The following is a 15401-nucleotide window of genomic DNA, read 5'->3' as shown; positions in this document are numbered from 1 at the left end:
GCTGACAAGAAATCCTAAAGCCATGGTGACAGGCCATGGTGAGCTCACATGTGGTTTACTTTCCTGTCTGTCTGCGTGTCGTTTCTGTCACAAACAGCATGGCCTTCAGTCAGAAGAGAGGCTGGGAGATGGTTGAGGAGGGGGGCGGGGGGGCATCTGAATAAACCAATGACTACCATCCTTCAAACAAAAGCACTGGACAGGAGAGAATGAAAGATAGATGTAAATAAAGAGAGACGAGAACAAGGCCCCTGTATGTACTGGACGGTGGGGGAGGGAGCGAGGAATGGCGGGAAAGAGGGAGTTTGACTGGCGGGTGGGAAAGAGGGGAGGGGCGCCTGTCTTAATCAGACGCTGCCCGTTGAGTTCTCCAGCCAATTGTGAAACTCAGCTGCAACCCTGCGCACTGCAGCAGGCTGCCGAAGAAGCCACCTGTTCCCTCGAAAACCGAGGAGAGCCACCCAGAGTAGCTCTGCATCTGAATTAGATTTGCTGGTGGACCTCAGGTACACGAGGACAAACGCTGTCTTGTGCAGAGCAGAGAGGGAAGCGGCCTCCTCCCCCGGCCCTGACCCTGCATGCCCACCAGTTTCTCAGGCAGCCAGCCAGCCAGTCACCCCCTGCACACACGCAGCCATAAAGACAATGCTCCCACCCCCCCACATAAGCCCACCCCTCTTCAAATAAAAACATCTCCATGGTAATGGGCCAAGCGTTTCTGACCCACATCCGTGGTCCCTCACAACCTTGACGTGGGGGGTGCGGGTAGTATTATGGTGTAATTTCAGAGCTTAAACTGGACCCCCACCAGCCAGCTTTTATTAACTTCTGTACATATATGTGTAACTACAGAGGACTACCTTAATTAAAAACCTATCAACCTCAATAAAGATTTTTTTTTACTGCTAGGCCATATTAAAGTGGAAACTTTGCAGGGAATTAAATTAACTTATCTCAGACGCAGCATTGAAGGTGGAGGCAAGTGGTTGCTGTCGCTGCTCGAGAGGAAGTGGGGAAAACACAAAATGCAAAGTAGACAAAAGGAGATGTTCCAGCTTCACAGTTGCAGCTCAAATTGCATATCCTCCCTATTACCCAAAAGGGGGTCAGATGTTCACTCAGAAAAGATGACTTAAATGAAAGAAAACTGAAAGTGTGTACCGGTTAAGCCTTGCGTTTTCCCTCGCTCATAAATATGTAAAACATTTTGTTTTGTTTTTCTCCCACTTTTCTCCCTCCCCTCGGAACACTTCATGTTCAGCAAAATGAAATTGGACAAAAAAGGTCCACTGCATGAATAAGTCAAGAGTGACTTTGCTTACGAGTCGTGATTAAAACAAACCCACAATCAACGACATTACTGTACACTACCCCAAATGTATACTGTGCCAGAGCGTTAGATCAAGTCCTACATTCTTGCCCCAATTACTGCACAACACATATAGCTGGCCCAGCAAGGAAGCAGAGAAAATGTTGAACTGGTTTCACACCACACGCATTCATTCATATGTTAATGAACTGCGTGCCAGAGATATTTTCTCTTGTTTGTGGGCCTACTCACTGTGACAGCAGTACCTTTAGGCTACACCTACTGTAGGCTCAAGTGGACTGGAAAACACCTGAATAATTTACCTGTTTAAACAGGTTGCCAGGGAAGCAAGGTGGCCTGTAACCTTGTTAAAAGTAAATACCACCTAATTTACAATAAAAGGCATAGATTGGGAATGGTTCGCTGTATGCAAACGGTGCAGATGTTACAACAACAAACTAGGCAGGGTAGGTTAAACATGATATCAGTGCAAATGATTGAGGGTCAAGTTGTTGCTCTCTGTGTACATTAAGAGCTGCTTCCAGCCTCGTTTTTGTCAGCTGAAGTGTGAATAATAGAAGATGATGTGCGGACAGAGGGGAGAAAAAGGCGCAGGGGGGGTGTAGAGCAGAGACTACCAAGGACAGACTGTGGCAGCCAGCGGGCACCTGGAGGAAAACACCTTGCTGTTCCACAGAGCCACACCTTATGAAAACTCAACATGGCGTTGAGTCACCGACCGAAACTCGGGTCAAAGATCGATACAGATGCTTCACGACTGAAGAATGAGGAAAAGGAAAGCGGTGGTAGTTCTCAACTTTCATGTCAGCTGACTGTGCTCAACCACATTTAGACATTTTTAGGTGGTAATGCTGAAAACCTCGCCAGTACAGCGAGTGACGAAATCACCTGGTGCATTTTCTGCTCCTGTCACCGCCCTGACAGGTGGTGGTAGTCAGGTTTAAATGCATCTCCTCTTGAATTATTAACGCTCTGAGACGGAATGAAATTAGAGTATGCTGCTCACAACCAACTGGACACTATATGAAGTTGTTTTTGTTGTTGTTTTTTTTTAATAAGTGATCATTTCTTACCGTGTTGAATAAGTATCGACGCGACCAAGCAGAGCAGTCCGATCATTTTGGAGCAGTCGTGCCAATTTCGGGCGTCACGTCTCGCCATGGTCGATTACGGTCCCCTTAGTGAAACCAGGCACGCAGTCTCTCTGGAATTGTCAAAAAAAAAGAAAATTGCGCAAAAGGCTAAATAAACTTGTTTGTCTTCAGGACAGAGCAGGAGTCCGACAGAGTCTCTTGTTTCAAACGTCCCTCGCTGCGCCTTTAAGACGGAGTCTGCTCAAAATGAATGAAAATCCTTGTGAATTCGTCCCGGCAGCGCACAGGTGAATATTTCCCCCTCAGCTGGTGCTCTGGATGTAATGAAGTGCTGCCGCGCTCTTGTTACTCCAATAACTAGTTCCTCCGAAGCGCGCGGCTGTCCGACTGTGTGTGACCGACTGGGTGATGTCATCAGGCTGAGAGGCGTCACAGCTCTCTGCTGCCCGAAAACCAATTAGGACCAGCGACGGCAGGAGGCGGTGGGGGGTCGGTGGGGGGGAGACTCTGGAAACAACTTGTTGAAATCGCCAAAAGCAGTTTTCGAAACTTGTAACTCAGATAGCATCTAAAGTCCGCGGAGGATTTGGCTTTGATTTCTGTCATGCATGGAAATGATCCAAAAAAACCTGATTTATATCCAGGAATATCCCTATATGGCGATATTTTGTCAAGCTCCCAACATCTGAGAAGTATCACCTCCGTTCATTCGCACTCAATGAGGCCTCAAAGTAATCCTGTGTGATTGCTTTAAATGTATACAATTAAATAATCCGCTATTAATGCAGATATCATCAACAGGAGAGCGTCTCTCGGTATCTATGTAAAGTTACTCCACTATTTATCAGAGTCAGACAGTTTCGATGAGGTGGTGAGGTAAACTTACGTGGAAACGGATGATTCTTACGCCCTCTGCTGTATGTTTCTGCACACACACACACACACACACACACACACACAATTGAGATGAGCTCACTCCAGCACAGCAGATGCTAAAATCAATAAACATTCGTTAATGAACGCCAAAATTCAAATCCAGTGGCAGTCAGCGAAATCAAATCAAGAGGAAACAGCTTCTCATGTATCTATTTACAGACTCTCTTGTTGATGAAATTTTTTTTTCTCCCTTCAACAGAATAACTTCCAATTCATTTTTTGCCCTATTTTCCTCTGAGGCAGGGTGCATACTAGCATAGCGAAGGCATTATCTGGTTTAGGTCTAATCCCTATACCCAAGTGTTTTACAGCCAATGTAATTACATCTCCATAAGTCCCACAGTTTAAATCGTGCTGCTCGGTTCCTTCTGTTCAGTTTCATTTCCAGATTCCCCTCCAGTGTCTCACCCTCTTATTTTTCAGTCTGTATTTCTGAAGATGCTGATGATGATCTGAGGTCAAACAATGTTCTGCACACCAGGAAAAAACAAAACAAACAATTCCTCTTTTGGAGACTTATGTCTTCAAAGAGACAGGAGGGGTTTCAATTTTTTTCCCCACTCCTTGCCCACTGTAAATCCAGAGACTGAAAGCATCTACCATGCAAAGAGAGCAGCTGTGGGTTTTAAATGCCAACGGTACTTTGCATAGACATGTTTTAATTTTGCAGCCGTCTTTTGGCCCTGTTGCTGAAGGTTTGAGCACCAGCACAGCCAGAGAAAGTGTGCTGGCACCACCCGGACGACTGTTGCTACCACTAAATCGTATACGCATCCATGGTAGAATATGGAGCTTTATAGAAAACGGCCACCGAATGGAGGATTTCATTCCTTTTCCATCCCATACTCATCCATTTTTCATACCCATACCAAATCGACCTTCACACCTTCCACTTTACAGCTACCACGCACTTTACTTATTCAGTGCATCACCTATTTTTTTCCTCGCCATCTTACACCTTCCCTTCGTTTACACTTCACTTTCCTCTCCCTCCTCGTCATTCCTCCCCCCCCTTCCCCTCTCTCCCTCTTCCCGTGTCATTCAATTTCCTTTGTCCACTCGTCCTTCACTCCTTGCTGCTATTCATCCTGCCCTCCATCCTCGTGCTCTCCGGGGGTCTGTGGCAGTGATAATGAAGCGCATAGTTAACAGATATTAGCTCATTGGCAGTGGATTCATTAGACAGAGCCAAGGCTTATGGTGATTATTTACCCACAGAGGAGGGGCCACAGGATCAGTGTGCTCTGTGTCAGCAGCCACAGGCTTCTTTGAAGTCACACAGTCTCTGTGCCCTTGCAACGCACTTCTCTTCTCCCTGGGTTTTCTCATTCCATCTGAGCACCTCTCCCTCCACATGTCCCTTACTCGCTGCACTGCCATTTTTTTTCCGCTTTCCCTGTCATTAGACACCCACAATACATATCTGCTCCCTCTCCCTTTCCTTCTCTTTCACTATCTCTCTTCACGCCCCCATTCACCCAATGGTAATTATGGAAAAATCTGTAATAGTGCTCAGAGGAGCTGATAATACCTTTAGCTTAATTAAAGACATTTATGGGATGTAAAGACATGTAGCCTAGAGGTTGCTGTGCACCCACACTAACCCAAACTCTTAATTTCTTGCTTTCATCTCCCTCAATCCCTCGCTTTCTGCTTTTCTTATCGTTTTCTCTGTTTCACACACATTCCTTTTGTCAAACTGGATGTTAAGGTCAGAAGCTATGCAACTAATTCCCCAGACGTTCAGCTCTGAAGTGTTGTAAAACGTTGTAGGACTACATTGTGGTGTACGGCTTGTGTGGGTTCATGGCAATTCCAGTACATGTGGTTTATCAGCCTGAAGCACACACACGTATATGATGGCAATAGTGACAGACTTTTCCTGTTGATTATCCCAGTGTCGGCCACATCCTGTCGGGCTGAGAGATGCGCAGCATACGTGTTAACATGTCAGTCAGGGACACCAGTAATATTGCAGGAAAGTGAACAATTCTTTGGGCATACTTGAAAGGTCACAGTGTTGGAGAGACAGCTGCTGCAGTGAGAGCGTGATGATGGAGTCTGCTTTTCTCACCATTATTCTTGTTTCTACTCTTGAGGTATATTCCTCTCACTCTGGCATCACAGGTATGAAATAAGAATGTACTTTCTGTAATTTTTTTAGAAATGATTCCTAAACTGATCTGGGAAGTGGGTCTACATTTCCCAGCTAATGTTAATTATAGAGTGCAAACATGAATGGTCATTTATTGGCTTTAATCTGACCATCTTTAAAGAGTAGGTTAACATCATACCCTAAACGACACTCACTCAATCATACACGTACAGTATATATATAGAGATATACTGTAGATATATATATCAGAATCAGAATCAGCTTTATTGGCCATGTATGCGTACGCATACAAGGAATTTGACTCCGGTTTTGATGTTGCTCTTAATGTACATACACAGGATATACAAATAAACAAGAAAAATATAAAAAATAAAAACAAGGACATTAAAGACAAAGTAGAACAGAGGTAAGCATAAACATTTAAACATTATATATATATACTGTATATATATATACTGTATATATATATATATATATATATATATATATATAGAAATAGAAATAATAGAAATATACTGGCTGCAAAGAGATCCCTTTCCTAAAATCATTTCACTGAAGGAATGATTAAAGGGGTCAATAACTCTTTCCAGAAGGCCCCCAAATTCTGCACTTTCACCAACATTATTAGTGAAAGTGCAGAATTTGAGGGTCTTCCTTAAAACTCGTCTGAAAAGTTCCCCGTTATAATGCTTGACTTTTTGTCGCCTCTCCCTCAGACTGGGAAGATGTTGTGGTGGCTAGAGAGGGCGTGCCTACCACCTTGGGCTGCACTGATGCAACAATGAGGGGTGCCGTGGCCATTAACTGGAAGGTGAAGTCAGTTGGTGTGGATGAATGGAAACTGCTTCTCTCAGCCAACAAAAAGAAAAGGTTCTCTGGTGGTGCCTCAAAGACATCCATGCGATTGACTGACCCTGACTTTCAAGACACCGGGGTTTTCTCCTTGTTCCTTGTTCCCAGAATGGAGGACAGCGGCCTCTACTCATGCTCGATAAAGCAACACGAGAGGGAATTGGAGAAGATTATCCTCTTAGCCATCCTTACAGGTAGGAAAATCACCAGGTTACATGTGAGATTTTGAACACCGTCTGCTCCCCATGTATGTTTTTAAGTTTGTACAGCAAACAAGTGCAGATGAATATCTCTCCAATATATATTTAAATATGTATTCATATTAGTTTGATGTTGTTTAATTTTTTACTGATGTAAATATACTTATTTACTTGTTTTGCTTTTACAGTCTTTTAAATCGCTATGAGGCCTCTTGATATATACGCCTTTAAGAAATGTTACACAACTCATTATTTGCTTGATTGCCAAGTTAATTAGAACCTATAAGAAATGACCTTTGCCATACTCAACTTACATTTCCCACACACAAGAAGTGCAGTAGTAGTACAAGTTTGAGGTTACTGTACTTGAGTATTTCTATTTCATGCAATTTACTTGCTATACTTCTACTCCACTAATAATATTGCACTTTTTACTCCACTACGGCTAACTTACCAATTACTCTGCAGATTGATACTTTACAACCAAATTACATGAACAGATGCAACAATAAAATGCTGTTAAGGTGTAATTTCATTACTGATAACAATCCACTAATGATTCCACTCCTGATTTCCTGTGTCCTCCCTGATCTTCAGTCACTGTTGTCCCCGCTGCACCCATCCCTCTGCTCAGCACCCTGCGGCTGGCTGCCGTTGTTAATCCTGGCTATGCCATCACCAGGATCACCTGGGAAGCACCTGGCGGCATTTCCATGAAGAGCGAGAAAAAAACAAATACAGGCACAGTGGCCAAACTGCCACAGGTCCAGAACAGTGACAGCGGGGCCTACATCTGTATGGTGTGCCTGCGCAACACTCTTTTCCCCTTCAAAGTGGACGTGATTGTTGATGGTGAGACTGGATTTGAGAGTGAGAAAAGCAAAAGCAGTGAGGAATTGAATACATTTATTCTTGCTTTTGTTGATGTACGAGTGGGCATTAGTGCTAGAAACTGAAGCAGCAGCATTATTTATTTATGCATCCTGTAGCTATACAGTTCTTCAAAGTATTTACTTTAGACCCGTTTCAAGATTCAAAAGTCTACTGTAGATCTTGACTAAAATTCAGCCAGTCCTCCTGTGAATATTATAGTTGCTACATTTATGTATTATTCATTATTTGCTTTTTGCCCCTCCCGTCTTGCTTCTCTTCTCTCCACAGCTGACAATATGGCCTCATTCACCAATATAACACATGGTGAGTGACTTTGTAACACAAGCAGTCTGAAAGTCCTGTGTCAGCAGCTTGATAATCAGGCAGAGCAGAATGCAAGACCAACTGAAGAAGTAACTCTCAGCATATAATCCCTATTGTTGTAGGATCTCAATTTCCCTACTCTCTTACTATTCTGTTTACTCTCTCTGTCTTTATCCATCCCGTTTTATCCTGAATTCCCTTTCTATATTATTGCATGCACTCTTTTGTCTTCATATCCATCTCTACTCCGTCTTCCTCACCATTTCATTACTATGGTTTCTCTTGTTTTTCCTCTTCCCTCCTTGCCTGCAGACAGCGATATCCCCACCGCCACTCAGGCTCGGACACTGTTTCCCCTGACCTGTCCTGGTGACCAGGGGGACTACGTCCGGCTGCACTGGCGACCTCCAGACAGGAAGCACAGTGATATTATGCTGGTGTACAGGAATGACCGCTGGGGGGGTTCCACCTTTTTCACTAATCACAGCAAGAGACTCCAGCTTGCGGGCCCACCCTACAACGCAGAGGCCGGGAGCTTCTCCTTTCTACTCACCCCTGAGTTTGAAGATGGCGGCCTCTACATCTGTGAAGTGTTCCTCAATGACAACGTTGTCAGCCGCAGGACCATACTCAGTGTGCTGAAAGGTACAGATCGGGGTCAGGAGGGGGAGAAAGACGAGGAGGAGGTGGATTAGGAGGGATAGAACAAGGGGCGGGGATCGATTTAAGAGACGAGCGGTGTCACTTTTATAATAAGCTTGTCTATTTGTCATGTATAAAATGCCATTTGTGGAGGCTGTTATGCAAATTAGCAGCAACAAAATAGACATGTAAACTGATGGATGACAAATTACCATCAGGATTTCCCAAGTCTTTTAAGTCAGCAGGGGTATTGAACATTATTCTTACAAAAGATATTCCCTTATTTGGTGTTTGTATTATGAAATATTCCAGGTGTTCAATTGGTTTGAGATCTGGTCAATGCAACAACCATAACACATTACTCATACATTTATCATACTCATCAAATCATTCAGTGACTGCCTCTGCATAAATTATGTTTCTCCAACCATTTATTCCCCCCCCCCAATAATCTTCTTACATATCTATAGTTTATCTAAAGGAGTAACAGCATGCAGGTGACACACAAGCAAAACTCCATGCAGCTACCAAAAAACAGCTAATAGATGTAACTGGGCTGGTATAAATAGTGAGAGACTAATGGGGAAGTAGGACCAGGTGAACAGGAGCTGGTGAGTGCAGGGAAAACAAGGAACAGGTGAAACCAATAAGGGCGGGGCAGATAATCAAAACGGGCAGTAAGTGAAGTGATCCAAAACAAGAACAGGAAGCCCTGAACAGGAAGCACTAAACATGAATGAATGATGTTTAACCTAAACTGAACTGCCACATACATACAGGTACATACATGAAATTTAACCTTTGCATTTCACCCATCCTAAGCATTAGGAGCAGTGGGCTGTTGTGAAGCGCCCGGAGTAACTTGGGGGTTCAGTGACTTGCTCAAGGACACTTCGACATGAAGACATGGGGGGGAGCAGGGCATCAAACCGCTAATGAATAAAACGCTCTTACACATTGAAAAGGGTTTACAGTTGATCAAAATGGCCAGTTGTCATAGAGGCGGGGAGACGTGATGTTGTTTGATGATGGGGTTGTTGGTTATTTTCAGGCAGTCTCTTCTAAAAGGTATTCATAGTGTTGAACTCTGTTGTTCACAAGAAAAGTTACAGAAATAAAGATATAGTTGTGCCAGAAATTAAAAAATAAGAGAGCTGAGCAAAGTTCACGCCCTGGCACCTCTCTCACCTCAAACACAGCAAGCTAATCACAAAATTGTCAGTTTCTGAAAAGTTACAGAAATGCTGGTGCACTGCCCCTCCGCTGGTTGCCTGGAAACCTCGCTGTGACGACGAGACTCAACGTATCCTCCGATCACAGCACATAACTCCCCTCAGCCACAACTTGTCTTTTTACATTTCTGTTTGTACGGATTAAACAAATGAGACATAATTGATTGGTGAGCTTTAGACGTTTGGACCGTGCCAGGCTAGCTGTTTCCCCTCCTTCCAGTCTTCATGCAAAGCCAAGACAATTGCCTTCTGGTTCAAGCTCCACAGTGCACATGTAGACATGAGAGTTAATGTCAAATAACTCCTTAAATCCGAACAGTTTACAAGACAGTGGCAAAATAATTGGCAGAGGGTAATACAGATACTGTAGTTAAAGGACCCATGTTTCTTGAAGCCGAAGCCCTGCTGATGTGTCCTTAAGCAAGATAGTGAATTCTCACCAGCTGCCACTGTATTGTGCTGTGGAAGAAGTGCAAAGAAAATGTCCCACAGTCATGGATATAATGTCACATCATTAAATGAATACATTTATATTATTGTTCATGAAAAGTTATACTTGCCCATTAATGTAAAGATAAAATTGAGCAGAACACCTGTTGATTTTCACGAGAGCGACATAGAAAGGTTTCACCCTTTTCAAAAATATGCAGAAAACATTTGCACCCACACATGCAACTCCCAACACACACACACACACACACACACACACACACACACACACACACACACACACACACATATACACATCCAAAGCCCTGTCATGGCGGCCTTGGAAGAGTTTACTAATCACAGTCTCACTGGCATCCATCACAGCCGCCCAGACATGACCAGCCGATCCGTCACTGTCACCCTGCTTCACACATCTGCATCCCTCAAACACACACACACATACACATCCACAACCGCGCCAATCATGTGACGCATATATTTTTACCCCACCTCATTATGAGTATCATTATGTATGATTATACCTGCAGCCCTCCCACCAAGGCTGTATGTGGCCCACACTGATCACACTAATCAAGGCTGAAATGTGTGTTTGTATGCGCGTGTGTGTGTGTGTGTGTGTGGGGGGGGGGGGGGGGGGGGTCTGTGAAGCTTGATTACACCCAGATGGATCCTCATTTCTGTTTGACGAGACACTAAGCATCAGTCACAGTCAACCAACGCATTAGCAGCAAATCACTTTAATGAATATATATTATTTTGACCCCTCTCTGAATTGTTCTTGTTTTTCATATTGCTTTCCCTTTCCCCCATTACTCTCTTTCTGTCCTTGGCCTTTTCTATATTCACACACTACCCTTTAACTCACTTTCTCATCCTGCCTCGCTCCCTTCTCTACTCTCCTGCCTGTCTACTTGACTTACTCATCCTTTCTTCGATTTATTTTCATTTCCTTCATGCCTCTGTAACATTCTCTCTCCGTTATCCTCCTACACTCCTCTCCCCTCCCCCTCGCCTCTCTGCATCACAGCAACAGTTAAAACCCGCCATTCCTCTTCAAAGCTGGAATTGGGGTGCAGGTACTCAGAGCGGTCCCAGGTCCAAAGTGCCCGTTGGACATACCAGAATAAGAGTCGTCAGCTGGACTCATGGGGCAAGGAGCCTGGCAGAATCACCACCAATCTGCCCTTACCCATCACCTCTGACACAGCCGGGAACTACACCTGCACCCTACAGCTGAAAAATGGGCAGACTGTCTGGGCAACGCAAGCTGTCACACTGCCCCATGAACGTGCGAGGGATGGTAAGGGTATAACAAAGACTGGTCTGTTTTCTGATTTTCTTTATCAACACTATATTATTTTACTAGCACAGGAGTCCTGGCAGACTTCCTGTCAACTCAGTGGAGATAATGAACCATGAATGTGAAAGATTCTCGGATATGTGCTCCGTGATGCGTTCTACGGCGCATTCAAGCCAACCTCAGGTCAATCCATCTGCTAGAGAGCCCACGGTTTATGGAGGAAAAAGCTCCTGACGGATACCATATATTACGCTTTCTTAATGTGGTTAAAAAGGTCACAGGTCAAGACTACTGTGACATTGTGATTTGCAGATAATATACAGCAGGAATAACAGTCTATTTACGGGCCCATTTTTCATAAAAATCCACCAGCGTTTTAATACCGTGCTCAGCCTCTATAGAACATAAAACTCAGGCTATAATTTTTCTCATCACACTCACCCAGTTGATATGCGAATATATGAAGACAGGACCTTAGGACATCTCTAAATTATTCAGGCTTATTGTATTGGTGGCTGTGGGGGAGCACAGGAGGATGTGACATTTGAATGGATCCCTTAGCAGAGATGAATTCACTCCCCGTTACCCCAATACATCACCTTGGGTTGAGGGACCCAGAACTCATCATGATGCACGCTGATGGTACGGCTATAAGAGTAATGGAAATGGAGGAAAGAGAGAGAAGGCGATAAAGACAGCGAGGGAAAAGAGGCAGCATGAATTCACCTGATTGGAAAGGCAGGATCAGAAAAATATATATATATAATGTGGCATTTGCCCAGTGTAACGAGGAATTCAGCCTAAGAAATATGAGCTACATATACACAGTTGAAAAGTGACAGGCTGCAATAGTGCAAGATAGCTCAAGGGTTCTTGGTTAATAATGAATAGTATGACAATAAGCAGTGACAGTTAAAAGTTTATAAATAGTTGTTCTGGTTAGCAAGAAGGCATCCAGAAAGATTTTGCACATTGTTGGCTCAAACAACGAACTGAAGCAACGTTAAGGTTCACTAGGAAATATAATTTGGGGATAGCTTATGTGCTGTAAGCCACATCTGAAAATATAGTGACGGTTGTAGAAAATATAAATTCTGTATAATAAAATTCATTTCCCTGGTGGCACAGTTCATAGAATGCAAAATTGAAGCAATCATTGTGTTCTAAAGCACATGAAATACTTCAAATGTCAGGGATGTTCTGCAATCATTTGCTATCCGGAGTTGGCCCATCATATGCAAAGCTTTCAAGCAGTTCTTTGGTCTGCCTTCTATCAGCCACCCTCCTCTACAAACGCACTGATATAATTCGCCCCCCCCCCGTACCTCATTTGAGATGAAATAGACGAGGAAGTGCCAATAGAGGAAAGGAAAAGGTGAGATAGAGGAAGTTGAGAAAAAGGTGTAGAAAGGAACAGGAAGAGAGAAAATAGCGATGTGCTAGTGAAAAACTGCAGGAGCGTTAATGCCTCACTTCACTGCACTCAATTACCATAATTCATACGTTAAAGTCGGCATGGAGAACAGAGCAGGTCAGTCTTTGGGTCAGCACTCACCAGAGTACTCCATTAGCAACCTCTACACACACTCACCAATCAATTACACCTCACACAGCACATAAAGATTGATCATGTTGATGCCGGTTAAAAGCTGTGACACCAGGCCCAAGGTGAAGCCCGCGGGCTAATCCTTTAACAAACAAAATATGATGAGATGTCTGAGAGTACTTTACTTCTGCCAGGTTTCTGCCCATCAGATAAGATGATGATTCAACAGAAAGTGTTGGTTGTTCTGCAGTAACTCATCTGTCTATTAGGCTTCTCTTCAAGAAGAAGTCTTACAGATCGGGGAGCAGACCAACACATACACTAAATTACAGCAGTCTGTGGAAACGAGTTCCTCCCTCTTGCTTCTCATGTCACCCTGTGGCAGTGTTTTGCAACACTGATGTCATCTTCATTATGCAAACGAATCAGACAAGTTCGATGGCATACGTGAGCTCTTCCAACAGAATTTGACTGGTATACTTATGTAATGTTTGTGATAATCATGCCTACGCCTTCTATTCAGCTGTTTTCCGATGCTGTCTTGACATGGTTTAGCTGAAAGACTATTTACATTGTTTGTCAGTATGCCTGGAGGCAGTTTGTTAGCTATAGGATCTGATGTCAAGAGAGTGTTCATGGAAAAACCTCTCCTGGCTTTACCTATACTACATAAATGAGGACATACATTTTTAGATAGTGAGATAAGGAATAGTTTTGCAAAAAATTGACAAATCAAACTACTCTGTATGGAAGTGGCAGCATCTGGTGTCTTTGATAATGGTGCCTTTCTTCTTGTCGGCCACGTTTCAAATTGACAATGTTTACTGTCCAGACTGAGGGTCTGTCAGATCGATGAGTACTCCGCTGTCGTACAGACTATTCTGTCTAACAGAGCCTGGATTTTATCGCCTTTTTCCACTGTACCCATTGTCTGTCACTGACAGCAGCATGATGCAAATGCGTGTAACATGTTTGGGAAATCTCAACCACAACAAGTCTTCAAATTCATTGCTTTAAGAGTTTACGTAAAGGAAAAGGTTGCCCTCTCTTGACTTGGAGAAAAGAGCAAACTGGAGAATAAACAGCAATAACGTCTTTCCATGTCATTCAACCACGCACGCTCTCAGCCCTACGAGTTTCATATTACTGTTCCTGGAAGCATTCGTAGCTTTTTTTCTGTCTCTCACTTTTTTCCTCTCTTTCAGTCGAGGGTGGCAGTGTCGCCACCCCCTCCCTGCTCCCATCTCTCTCCGCTTTATTACTCCTGGTGCCCCTGGTTGCTGCAGCTGTCTGTGTGTTGCTATGGAGACAGAAACACATTTGTGATCGCGGTGAGTCTTCCGGCGCTTTCTTTTTTTGACAGCTTTCCGTGTTCCGTCCATCTTTGGCCCCTGTCGGCTGCCACTGTGTGATGTGGGCCGTGACATCCTCTGGGGTTGTTGTAATGAATCTGCCCCCTACGTCCCTCCCTCCCCTCCCTGTGCATTTGACTGTGTGTGTGTGTGTGTGTGTGTGTGTGTGTGTGTGTGTGTGTGCGTGTGTGTGAGAGAGACTATATTGGTAACAATCTCTCTGTACTCAGGTATTGAGCAGTCTCTGTCTGTCCACTCGGGTGACGCAGAGAACATCTATGAGAATCCTGAGGATATCAGACAGGTGATGAATTCAGACACTTTCAATAACTAAATGATGATTTTCCCTCCTCATTTTGCCCTCATCTTCCCCTCTCCCACTCCTCCCCTCTGGTATTAAGCACTCTTTCTCTTCTCTTTTTTTTGTTTCTCTCACCCTCCCCTCCCCTTTCCTGTCTTGTCTCTATTGTGCCCTTTTTTCTTTTTTTGCTTTCCTTCTGTTTTTTTTCTCTGATTTTCATTATCCCTCCCTCTCTGTCACTTGTTGTTCATTAAACCTGTTTTCTTCCTTCTCCTCCCTTCCCAACAGGCTCCTCCCCAGGGCTCAGTCTACATGGTGAGTTATTGTGTCGTCCCTTGCGCGCGCACAAAGGCGTAGTGCATATGTGTGTTTGTGAGGAGATGTGGCACACACATCCACCAATGCACACAGACTCTCACTCTCTCTATTGCTTCTTCCCTAAGCTGTCAGCAGATATGTCTTCCCTCACATTTGAAGTCCTCTCCTCCAATCTGTCAGCCCTCTCTCAGATAAACCAATTGTCTATCAACTGTCACTCTTACATTAGTGGTATTAACAAATCAATCTCATTACACAGGGCACAGAGGGACATAAATCTGGCCCCAGAACCATGAGTCTCTACTCTCTCTTTCTCCTCATCTTCACTCGTTTTTTCCCCTGCCTCCCTTCCCCCTTTTCTTCTTTATGCCAGGATTTGAAGCCAAGAGGAGAGGATGATGTCTATAAGGAACTGGAGCGGTAAGCAAAAAGCCTTGCATTACCTGTGTGTGCTTTTGTATGCTGAACTGTATGTGTGTATGTGTTCATGTGTGTGTGTGTGTGTGTGTGTGTGTGTGTGTGTGTGTGTGTGTGT

General features: G+C 44.0%; 2 protein-coding genes across 4 annotated transcripts in view; one reads left to right on the top strand and one right to left on the bottom strand.

The window, feature by feature from the left end:
- Positions 1-2855, bottom strand: part of LOC116386481 (nectin-2) — a 75199-nt gene extending 72344 nt beyond the window's left edge. Inside the window, exon 1 of one of the 2 annotated variants that reach the window (XM_031852751.1) lies at positions 2404-2855. In XM_031852751.1, coding sequence (XP_031708611.1) covers positions 2404-2491 — 88 coding nt within the window. In that variant the 5' untranslated portion in view covers positions 2492-2855. The remainder of the gene's footprint in view (positions 1-2403) is intronic. The other variant, XM_031852750.1, reaches the window with a different exon arrangement.
- Positions 2856-5385: 2530 nt separating this feature from the next.
- g6fl (g6f-like) overlaps positions 5386-15401 on the top strand; it is a 10672-nt gene continuing 656 nt past the window's right edge. The window contains exons 1-10 of one of the 2 annotated variants that reach the window (XM_031852749.1): positions 5386-5487; positions 6193-6522; positions 7126-7380; positions 7690-7725; positions 8038-8370; positions 11077-11349; positions 14101-14226; positions 14478-14551; positions 14837-14863; positions 15240-15286. In XM_031852749.1, the coding sequence (XP_031708609.1) occupies positions 5412-5487; positions 6193-6522; positions 7126-7380; positions 7690-7725; positions 8038-8370; positions 11077-11349; positions 14101-14226; positions 14478-14551; positions 14837-14863; positions 15240-15286 (1577 nt within the window). In that variant the 5' untranslated portion in view covers positions 5386-5411. Of the gene's footprint in view, positions 5488-6192; positions 6523-7125; positions 7417-7689; positions 7726-8037; positions 8371-11076; positions 11350-14100; positions 14227-14477; positions 14552-14836; positions 14864-15239; positions 15287-15401 lie in introns of both variants that reach the window. The other variant, XM_031852748.1, reaches the window with a different exon arrangement.

Source organism: Anarrhichthys ocellatus, unplaced genomic scaffold, assembly GCF_004355925.1.
Source record: "Anarrhichthys ocellatus isolate YVR2014 unplaced genomic scaffold, GSC_Weel_1.0 scaffold13, whole genome shotgun sequence".
NCBI lineage: Eukaryota > Metazoa > Chordata > Actinopteri > Perciformes > Anarhichadidae > Anarrhichthys > Anarrhichthys ocellatus.
The sequence above is the reverse complement of the archived record's forward strand: the minus strand, read 5'-3'. Positions and strand labels throughout refer to the sequence as shown.